General features: G+C 34.8%; 1 protein-coding gene across 3 annotated transcripts in view; it reads right to left on the minus strand.

The window, feature by feature from the left end:
* SHPRH (SNF2 histone linker PHD RING helicase) overlaps positions 1–12,145 on the minus strand; it is a 94,469-nt gene that overhangs the window by 78,578 nt on the left and 3,746 nt on the right. For all 3 annotated transcript variants that reach the window (XM_025422497.3, XM_025422498.3, XM_025422499.3), the window contains exons 2-4: positions 7,482–8,152; positions 4,503–4,632; positions 2,426–2,644 (exon numbers count right to left, since the gene is read on the minus strand). In XM_025422497.3, the coding sequence (XP_025278282.1) occupies positions 2,426–2,644; positions 4,503–4,632; positions 7,482–8,120 (988 nt within the window). In that variant the 5' untranslated portion in view covers positions 8,121–8,152. The remainder of the gene's footprint in view (positions 1–2,425; positions 2,645–4,502; positions 4,633–7,481; positions 8,153–12,145) is intronic.

The raw sequence follows: 12,145 nt of genomic DNA on the forward strand, positions 1-12,145 counted from the left end.
AAGTTAGCAGTCAGGACACCCTTGAAAGTCACATACACCTGGAAAAGGTTAGGATCTCATTCTTTTCTTCAGATATTTTTCTTACAATTATTCTTCCTTTGCTTTAGATACCAGTATTTTTCTATATAAAGTGTTAAGACAGAAAAACAAAGTGTAGTAAATCATAGAGGATTAACAGGAAAAGAAAACTAGTATAAGTGACCAATTCCTACCCAATAAAGGAAAGTAGCTTATCCTTTATAAATCTTTCAAGAAGTTGCCTGAGTTTTTAAATAACTCAACAGACATATGCTAGTGGGTTAGTACATTAACCTAAATCAGACCTAACGTTTTACATGGGCTGAGAGGAACAGCTTACTTAACTGAGGAAAAGGTATCTTAAGACACTGAAGTAGAGAATGTATTTCAATCAAAATCTTTCACTATCCTTTCCCTTAATATTTTAAGTCATTTAAATCAACTGCCAAATTAGGAAGTATGTCTCTACCTACCAGTGAAACAGCAAGTAATTTTTTGTTGCCTTCTTTAGGGATTAATAGATGAAGTACAAATAAAGATATATAGCTTTTATAAAATGAAAAATTAAAAGATAAAAAGCTTCAATTTATGGGAGCCAGAGGGAACATAACTATTAAATGACACGAGACTGAATCAAGAAAATGCATTCTGTGGAGAAAAAGAATGGATTACTGATTCATGCAGCATAGTTGAATCTCAAAAACATTATGTTGAAAGATGTCAATTTCTCTCCTGCCTCAGGTGTCCATATTTGGCCAAACTATTTACTGTTTCAAAAACAGGCAAAACTAACTTATGATGGCAGTAGTTGCCTCCTAAAGGGGCTGAAGTAGGAGAACTGACTGGGTCATGAGGGAAGTTTCTGGAGTGACAGAAATATTTCATGTCAACATTGTAAAACAGACATAAAAGAAATAGGTAAAGTCAATTTTAATAAATTTTTAGCCTAATATAACCAATATATTATCACTTCAACATGTAATCAATATAAAAATTATTAGTGAGATGTTTGGCATCCTTTTTTGTACTATTTGAAACCTGATATATATTTTAAACTTAAAACACATAATTTAGACAGCCATTTCAAGTCTTAAGAGGCAGGGATGGCTAGTGGCTTTTGAGGAAATTTCGTTCTATGTCTTAACTGGGTCACTGGAGACACTGATGCACAGATTTGTGCAAATTTATCAAACTGTGCCCTTAAGGTCTGTGCATTTTACTGTAAGTTATATCTTAATTACTTAAAGAAAAGTTATTTCATTTTGAAGAACAAATAGTCTGTGGCACACCTCAGACCTAACAATTTCTTCAATGAATAAATTTTAAGTAAAAATACAGAATGTGAAGAGATAAAAATCTATGGATTACAGAAATTTAAGAGACAACAACTAATTCCAATGTATGAATGTTACATGGTTTCAGATCTGAATAAATTATAAGATAGAAAAAGAAATAGAGAAACAGAGAGAAAGGGGAGAAGAAAGGAAGGTATAGAAGGGAGAGATTAAGTGATATTAAGAAATTACTGGGTTTAAAAAGCCATTATAAGATATATATTTTATATCTGTTTTAAAGGAATCCTTTGTTTTAATAAAATAAACTGAAATATTACCAGATTAAGTGATATATGAAATGGTTACTTCAGAATAATTTAGAGTATGGAATGAGGGGGAGTGGGAAGAAATTTTGACTATAAATGGATATTATTTTCCAAAATTAAAAATTAAAAAAAAAAAGAATTTTGTTGGATAAAAAAGTACAAACTAGATCCTATGGGAGAAATAAGAGCTATCCATCATTAAAATAAATCTGTACAGAAAGAAAGAGATACAGTTGATACTTCACTTCCTAGAATCATACAAAAAAAAAAAAAATCTCACCTGGTACCTGTCTCTTTAAAGATAATGAATAAAGAAGTGGTATAAATGACTCCCATAAATTTACTTTAAGGAAAACACTTAACAGATAAGATTTTATTATTTATTTTGTGGAGCAAAGAATATAAATGCAAACCCAGAAAAATTAGTTACACATCATTCTCCCACTTTGGTAAATTTGCTTTCTGTTGCTAATATCCATCATTGAATTATGAAGCCTCTTGCAGATAATTAGCAAGATTCCCATCTGATCAGGTTCCAAAAGCAATTCTTAGTTGGAAAGACATATAAAAAATGTATTGGTTTTTAAAAATTCCAATCAGGGTAGGAAAAATTAGTTCAAACACTTACAGATGAGGGAACCCACAAATTAATTTCTCTAGATTTTAATTTTAAAGAATTTCTTAAGCTATCATTTTGTTCATAGTAAAACCCATTCTACTGTTTCAATATGATTTGCTTAACAATATCCCCCATCCCAATTATCTCTCTATGATCAATTTGCCTTTCTTTAAGCATCTTATACTTGCCATTAGTAGGAGCACTTCTGAAATGCTCTTGTTGTAGCATCCAATTGACAGCCTCTCTCTGGTATGGTCTCAACACAGGAATCAAGGCAGGATGCTGGACATCCACTTGGATGGACTGTGTTTCTTGCTGATGTGTTTGCTTCACAAACTGATAGAGTTCATCAATCTCCTGTCCCTCTGGCTCACTCTCTGACTCTTCCTCATCCTCTTCCAACACATCTGTATATCCAACAATAAATATACTCAAAATAACCCAATCTACCTCTTGAAACTATAAGCAATTTTTATTCTACTATGTAGTTTTCCATCTCTGGGACTGGAAGGCCCTACCTAAATTCTTCACTGATCAAAAATCCACCCTTCAAGATAGTTCAACCTTTTCCATGGCTTTTTCTTTCTTTTTTCCCTTGGTTAGAACTAATGTTCTTCTCTGTTTCATGTAACATTCTTCTACTTTGGATATAGCGATAGATTGCAATCAATCTGACAGTGCAGTCATTTATTTGTATTTTTCCCTTGTGCACTGAACTGTAATGCAAAGGCTGTCTTTTGTTTTTATAGCTTGTCAGAGCAGCTAGCACATGCTTTGCCCATTGTAGATATTTAATAAACATTTGAATGTGAATATCTTTTGCAGTTTATAAAAGGATAATTTATTTCATTTTACATCTTAACATAAAAAATCCATATGCAGACATAATTTTTCCCATTTTATTTCTTATGCTAAAAAAGGACAGGCATTTGGTAGCAGCAGAAGCCAACTAGGAGATAATTGCTTAAACCACTAATACAAATTTGTAAAAATATCAGATACATTTGTTGGGCATGACTGCCATTTGGAAGAAGACTGGTGCCTACTATAACATGAACAAAAATTCAAAATCTTGAATAACTGTACAAACCCACTTTAGCTTATGATTTACTTCCGAACTGTTCCAAAAAGGCCTATCTACACTTTTACAGAATGCACTTCACATGCCATAGAGTGAAGACTGTATCACAAAATACATAATTTGCTTTTTTCAACAAAAAATATGCCATACAAGATTTTCAAGATTTTATAATTAATGTCTAGTTTTATGTTAGGTTATTTCACACTTTTACTATACTTGTGTATTCTAGTACTGATAACTAAATTTAAGTTTTTCTTTGAAAAAAAGAAAGTTCAATTTGTATTATTTTTAAAAGGCAGAATAATTCTTACCATAACCTTAAAAATTCCAGATGTACTTAAAAGCATCCCTTCCAATTCTGAAACCAGAGATTTTCCTTCTTTTAAGTCAATATACAAAATGATTTATTTTTTTAGTTTTTTTTAATTAAGTAGGCTCCACACCCAACATGAGGCTTGAACTCATGACCCTGAGATCAAGAGTTGCATACTCTACCAAATGAGTCAGCCAAGCACCCCTACTTTTATTAGTATTATGAAACTTTGCAAAAGAATGTACTAAAGAAACAACTCAATGGTCAAGCTTAGAAACTGATTTCCCAAATATTCCAGTATGAAATGTTCTGTAATTTGAACCTGAAATAATGCTGACCCACCATGAGCAGGGCTTGGAGAGTTTGAGCTGTTTTTCCAGGAGTGTTGATGGGCTGCATCAAGCCATCCACACTCTCTCCTTGGGAACCAAAGGTAGACAACTCTGAAGCTGCAGTCCTGACCAAAGATGCAACATCTTGCCAAGAAACAGTAGCAAAGTTAACTGGTCTTTATGGGAAGCAGGCTCTTGAGATTATTTGTCAGACTGCAAAGGAGAGGTGGAATAAGGCCAGCCAAGAATCTCTGGCCATGACAAAATAAAAGCACAAGGATGATGCAAAAATTCTAATCAGCTTAGATCCTTTAGACTCTGACTATTGACTGCAAATATTTCTTGGGTACTTCTCTAAGCTCAGTATTTAGCAAGGAAAGACACAAATTAGTGGGGCATTTCAGATACATATAATTTTATCAGATAGTGATTTTATAGAGATTGTTTAATTTTATTATGGTTTATCATTTTTCTGCTTATTATGTATATGATTTGGGAAAACCTCCCAATTCTTAAAGTATCAGCAATTTTTAATTTACCTGGAATAACAAAATTGTATAACTTTTCCATCACTCTTTTCATAAGTTGATTGAATTTCTTCATTCTTGAATTTGCATCACTCAAAAAGTCCAGTTTCGCTAGACCACCTTCCAAAAGATAAATTCCAACCTACAAAGAATTAATCAACATAAAAATAGTTTTAATAGTCCTATACATTCTTTATGAGGACATAAAAATTTTTAACCATTACTGTTTTTAAACATATTTACAGTATTTGCTCCACAAACATTAGATACATACCTACTAAATCTCCCTCACAAATTTCAAAACTTCAATAACAAATTCATTCTACAAATGTAGTGCCTACTATGTGAGATGCACCATTCAAGTTGCTAGAAAAAAATACTTCCTAAACTGGAACTGAACTTGGGACAATGTGATAAGAATACCAATTCCACTTACCAAGTCAATGATTTTCAAACTTGATGAGTATCAAAATAATCAGTGAAGTTGGTTAAAAATGCAGATTCCCTCAGAAGATTCTGACGCATATGCCAGGGTTCTTAAGCAGTTAGGCTTGGGAATACCTATTACTAGATCAAACACTAAAATGTATAGGAAAACAGATCTTGATTGATGTAATATATCCTGATTCTTGTAAAACAATTCAGTATGAAGTTCTGTAGTCAAAATATTTGAAGTTGAATACTGGCATCGGTGTTTAAGAGTTAAAAAAACAGGCAAAGTAATTGATTTATTTAAAACCAAATGCTGTTACTTGCAATAGGAGAGAAGCCTCTATGAAATAGCCTAGATAATACAATCTTAAAACTTCCTAATGGTAAATAACTCAATAAATGCATTTTCTTTCATTTCCGTTATCCTGGACCTGATTCCATAATCACACAGAGGCTCATATTCTTTTCCTAAAGAACAAGAAGCCAACTCAGCATTATTTAGGAATGAGTAACAAAGAATATGTTTAATTATTATTTGTACTCTGCCTTGTATGCATCCAGAGTTAGCTTACTGTAACAGCAATAAACGTTTAAATATTTATAAAAATTGGGATAAGAAAACAGAATAGATCAAGGATTGGTCCATGGGGAAGGTGGGCAGAATAGATATACAAGCCACGAATTCTTATATACATGCTTATCACTGAGCCACAATTTCCTCACACACAATCAACAAGGAAAGGGAGTAAGTGGTTGCATAGTTTCATTCTCCAGGGAAGAATTAATTACAATCTAATGCTTCTAAGTTTTCTTTCCTATTATCAATTCTGAAAGTATACCAATGCAATTGCTTTTTTTTTTTTTTTTTTTTTTTAGATTTTATTTATTTATTCATGAGAGACACAGAGAGAGAGAGAGAGGCAGAGACACAGGCAGAGGGAGAAGCAGGCTCCATGCAGGGAGCCCGACGTGGGACTCGATTCCATGTCTCCAAGATCAGGCCCTGGGCTAAAGGTGGCGCTAAACCACTGAGCCACCCGGGCTACCTGTTTTTTTTTTTTTTAATATTTTATTTATTTATTCATGACAGACACACAGAGACAGGCAGAGACACAGGCAGAAGGAGAAGCAGGCTCCATGCAGGGTGCCTGACGTGGGACTCAATCCCGGGTCTCCAGGATCATACCCCAGGCTGAAGGCGGCACCAAACCGCTGGGCCATCGGGGCTGCCCTACAATTGCTTTTTATTTTTTTTATTTTTTATTTTTTAAAAATTTTTTAAATTTTTATTTATTTATGATAGTCACAGAGAGAGAGAGAGAGAGGCAGAGATATAGGCAGAGGGAGAAGCAGGCTCCATGCACCGGGAGCCCGATGTGGGATTCGATCCTGGGTCTCCAGGATCGCGCCCTGGGCCAAAGGCAGGCGCCAAAGCGCTGCTCCACCCAGGGATCCCTACAATTGCTTTTTAATGCAAGAAACGCAAGACACAGATTTCAATTAAACAAAAGTGAATTTAACATTTTAGAATTTCTTTTCCTTTCAAGCTTTGGCCTGAAGGTATATTAGCCTACTTTATAGCTTATAAAGGACATCTATTTACAGCAATGCACTTGATTCTCAACATGACTATATGAAGCAAAAAGAATGTTTATTATTTATATTTTATACAGAAAGATGCTGAAATTTGAGCATTTAAATGAGTCACATAAAGATACTAGCTAGGAAATAGAAGAGCCTGAAATGAGTTATAAATTTACTCATTCATTTGCTGGAAATCTGTTCAGTATCAGGACTTTTACTAGGCTGTGAAGATAAATGATGTTGTAGTCTGCTGAAGGAGAAAAATCTAAAATGAAAGTACACTACAAGTGGTCATGGTAAAAACAAATGTGTATAGAGTATTATGGGGAAAGGGCATGTAACACAATCCATGAAATTTACAAAAAGATCTCCCTAGAGAAGTGAACTCTGAGCTGAATATTAGAGAATGCCCAGGAGTTATTAGGGAAAAGGAAGGGAAAAAACCAGGCAGAGAACCATTAAACAAAAGCAAAGATGCAGAAATATGGCCAGAAAACATGTAGGAAATAAATCAATTTGGAATTTCTGGGACAAAATAAAAAGCAGAGTGATAAAAGAAGAGGCTGGAAAGGTAGAAAAGGGCCTATCAAAGAAGAGAGTTATGTGCCGGATGACACTTGGTTCTGTAGGCAGTGAAGAACAGAATTTCATTTCATTCACATTATACTAATCCAGAGACAAAGCAGATGGAGTTGAAAAGGCAAGCAGGGCAACGGTTAAAGGACTGCTACAGGAAAAAGGAGAGATGACAAGACACTGAGAGCAGAGCTGGAAGAGTATCTTGAAAAAGGACAGCCTGGAAATGATCAGCTAGAGTATACATTTTTTACAGTTACTGAAAGCTCAAAATAAAGTACACTTTGAAACTTAATGAGAGGCTTTTTTCTGGCTTTTAGACCTTCCTTCTAAGTTAACTTCAAAATGGGATTGCCCAACACAGAAGAACCTTTAAGAGACACCATAAAAATTGAGTACCTTGATCATGTGATTTCCTTCTGGTTTTTGGTAAAGTTTTATTCTTCTCTTCTTTTGTAGCCACCCCAAATCTTCTAATATTTCACCACTGAAAGATGATTCCACTCGAATACCCTTGTCACAAGTACTAATTGGCTCATTGAGTCCTTTTTCTTGCTTCTCTACATCTTCACATTCTGAATTAACATAGATCAGGAAATGATCGCTTGACTCTGAACTCATCAGTGTAAAACTCTTTTCAGAAAAATGTTCAATTAAACTCTGTTCAGGAAGAAGCTGAAGAGTTAATTCTCCTAGAAATGCCTTCCAAGAATTATCGAAGTGATAGGGAGAAATCACGATATTCAGCTTTATAGACAAAGGAGAAAAAGTGCCACAAGTCTCTTCTTTATCGTTTGATTTTGAGATGCTCACTGCCTCCGAACACCTCTTTTTATCTTTGTGAGCCACTTCTTCCTTTAGACTATCACCTAGGATGATGCAGTGAGCAGAAGAGAAATCTGAACCAGAGCAGGGGTTCTCATCATCAGTTAGGGTGAGAGGTTCATTTCTTCTGTCTTCATGCATATTCCAATGAAGCTGCTGTTGTTTTTCCTCATCAACTCTCACTGGAGGAGCACGTTTCCTCCGGCTACTCATTTTCAAGTTTTCTTGGTTAGCAAATGTGAACTCTAGGAGACAAATGCAACAAGTAAGCATTCCAAGAGAGAATTTTGGTATTAAAGTGCTCCCAGATGAATAATTCACCATAAACTAACAGCTCACACACATAATATGAAATCTTAAAAAGATACAAAAAGCAATGGTTAATTTTTTTAAAATAAGTCAAACACAGGTTAGGTCACATTGATAATCTCATGCATCATAGAAATTCAATGGTCTTACCAGTTCTTTAATGGATAAACGTAATAGTGCATTATATAGAATAAAATACATTCTAAAAATGCATGTAATGAGCAGCATGACACTAAGGTAAATCTCTCAAATATCCTGGAAATGCTATTTGAAGAGTTTTAGTAACATTTGAACTCATCACAACAGAAATTCAATTTTGTTTTATAATCCCAACAGGTTAACAAAACTTCCCTTGACCCACACATAGCTGAAGAATTCCCGAATATATATATTTCTCTCAAAAGAAGAAAATAAAAATACAGAACATATTTCTTTTTTATGAATTGGCATAAATAAGAATAGCTGGGCAAGGAATAAGCTGGTGATGGCAACCAGGGGAAATGGAGCAAAGACAAAAGAAGAAAGAGATGAAAAAATGTAGGAAAAAGAAGAGAAAGCTTTGTCATCTCTGAAGAGGAAATTGGTCTGACACCAATTAGGCAGGGTCAAACTACACTTTTCCCAAAATAATAGCCAATTTCTATATGAAACACACAACTCAGAGGTTAAATTATGAAGTTGTAATGATGATTGATGCCTAATTCCACCTATTCTAATGATACAGCTGGGAAAAAAAAAAAGGATGTATAAACAGTTAAAATTTAGCTTCAGGGTAGTTTAAGAAATATTCTCAATTTGGAAAGTTTATGGACTGAAAGATGCAAGATGTCAAAATGTCAATTCCTAGATGTTGACCTACAAAGTAATCCTATTCAAAATCCCAATAGGCTTCCCCCTGCCCCCCAGAAACTGACAAGTAATTTTAAAATTTATATTAAAATGCCCAAGATCTAGAAGGGTCAAAATAATTTCCAAAAAGCAGAATAAAGTTGAAAGACTTACACTGATTCTAGGACTTATACTGATGGTAATTAATGTGTGGTAATGGTAATGGTATATGACATACTGATCAATGTAACAAACTAAAGCATCCTGAAATAGACCCATACATGTATGGTCAACTGATTTTTTTTAAATGATTTATTTACTATTTATTTATTTATTTATTTTAGAGAGTAAGAGTGAGCATGGGGGGGGGGGGCTGGAGAATGGGAGAGGGAGACAATCTCAAATAGACTCCCCACTGAACGGAGAGCCTCATTTGGGGCTTGATGTCAGGACTCATGAGATAACGACCTAAGCCAAAGCCAAGAGTCGGATGTTTTAACTGACTGATCCACCCTGGCACCTGGTCAATTAATTTTTGAAAGAAATTCAAAGGCAATCTATGGGCAAAAATATTCTTTTCAATAAACAGATAGCCATATGCAAAAAAATGAACTTTGACCTTTACCTCTCACCACATATAAAAATTAACTTGCAATAGATCACCAACTGAAATACAGAAGCTAAAACTATAAAACTTCTAGAACAAAACAGGGGAGAAATTAAAGTGATATTAAATTAGGTAAAAAAAATTAAATAGGGCACAAAAACAGAATGCAAAAAATTGATAAAGTTTCAACAAAATTACATATTTTAGCACTTCAAAAGATACTGTTATAGAAAGGAAATGGGAAGTCAGATGGGATGGGATGCAGTATTAGTAAAGCAAGTATCTGATGAAGGATTTGTATGTGGAATAGAAAAAAGCTCACATATCAATAGTAAGACAACCTTATGACGAAATGGAAAAAATTCTGAACATACGCTTCACCAAAGATGATCTACGAGTGCCAAATAAGCACATGAGAATGTCTTCGCCATCATCAGTCATTAAGGCAATGCAAATTCAACCTACAATCCATGACAGGAAACTATGTATGTATGTATGTACTAGAATGGTTAAAATTTAAAAGACTGAAGAGGTAGAGCAACTAAAACTGAACTCTCAAACATGAGGAAAAGTCTATCAATTTTCTTACAAAATGAAATACAAACTTTCTGTGCAGCCTAGTAATCCTACTCCTAGATATTTACCAAAGAGAAATAAAAACATAGATTTACAAAAAAGATTTAAACTTGAATGTTAATAGCAATTTTAACAAAAGCCAAAAATGGAAACAGTCCATTGCCTGGTAAATGGATAAACAGGGGGATATTTCTTGATAACCTACTGATACAATATACAATGAGATGGATGAATTAAAAAAAAAATGGATGCATTTTTAAAGCATTGTGCTAAGTGAAGGAAGCCAGATGTGTAAGACCTTATATGATTCTATTTATGTAAAATTCTAGAAAAGGCAAAAACCTACTGATCGAAAGTCAGTGAGTGGTTACTAAAGCAGAGGAAGTGGGAAAAAGTGGACTGATGGCATGGAGCAGGAGAGAAAGTTTTGGGATGACAGAAATGTTCAACTGGTATTTACGTAATTGTATATACTTGTCAAAACTCATCATGGTACACTTAACATTGCTGGATTTTACTATATGTAAATTATACCTTAATAAAGCTGATTTTAAAAGTGCAAACAAAAATGAGATGAAGAAAAGACTTAAAATTAGAAGAGAGGGCAGCCGGGTGGCTCAGCGGTTTAGCGCTGCCTTCAGCCCAGGGTGTGATCCTGGAGACGCAGGACTGAGTCCCATGTTGGGCTCCTTCCATGGAGCCTGCTTCTCCCTCTGCCTGTATCTCTGCCTCTCTCTCTCTCTCTCTCTCTCTGCGTGTCTCTCATGAATAAATAAATAAAATCTTAAAAAAAAAATTAGAGGAGAATGCAGTGCCTGGGTGGCTCAGTCAGTTGGTTAACCACTTGCCTTCAGATCAGGTCACAATCCCAGGGTCCTGGGATCAAGCCCTGAGTCAAGCGCCTTGCTCCATGGGGAGTCCGTTTCTCCCTCTGCCTCTGCTACCCTCGCCCCAGCTTGTGTTCTCTTTCTCTCTCTCTCAAATAAATAAACAAAATCCTAAAAAAATAAAATTATAAGAGAATATTAAGAACAGCTTTATTCTGGGACGCCTGGGTGGCTCAGTGGTTGAGCATCTGCCTTTGGCTCAGGGCATGATCCTGGGATCCTGGGATGGAGTCCCCACGGGGAGCCTGTTTCTCTTTGCCTATGTCTTAGCCTCTGTCTGTGTGTCTCTCATTTATAAGTAAATAAATAAAAATCTTTTTTTAAACAAAGAACATTTTTATTCTAATTAACTTGAAAATTCTAGAAAAAATGAGTAATTTACTGACAAAATATAAATGGATAATTAATTCTCTTAGTAGTCACACTGCATGTGGCTTTTTAACTTTAAATAAGCTTAAATAGCATCATAAACTCAGCTCCTCAATCTCACTAGCCACACTTTTAAGCACTTAACAGTCATATGTGAACAGTGGCTACTATACTAGACGGTGCAAATATAAGACATTCTCAAAACTGCAAAAAGGTTAGCAAGTATCATGAGAATTCCATTTCCTTAGCCAGTGCCTGCTTTATGAATCTGCAAGTAATAAACTGTAAACAATCTCTTACTATGGTTAAGTATAAGAACCTTATCTTGTCTATGATCTTGGAAGAATAATACTGGAAGCCCCCAATAACCTATGTGTTTATCTTTGTCCAGTTCTTATCAGAACATAGGTTAGAATACTGGAATTTGGTCATTCTGCTAGAACTCTGAAAAGTTCGGCTATATCAACTTATTAGTTGATTATGGCCACAAATAATGCCAGATAACATTGTACAGCACTCCAAAGCTCAATATCTTAAGAAAGCAATCATTTAATCTCACAGATCTGCAGGTTAGCTGGTTAGCTGAGGGTTGGCTGATGTAGGTGAGGTTTCTGGAGGAGCAGTTCAACCCTGCTTATAATGTAGTTCTCATTTTCCTCCTA

This window comes from Canis lupus, chromosome 1 (assembly GCF_003254725.2).
Source record: "Canis lupus dingo isolate Sandy chromosome 1, ASM325472v2, whole genome shotgun sequence".
Classification (NCBI taxonomy): domain Eukaryota; kingdom Metazoa; phylum Chordata; class Mammalia; order Carnivora; family Canidae; genus Canis; species Canis lupus.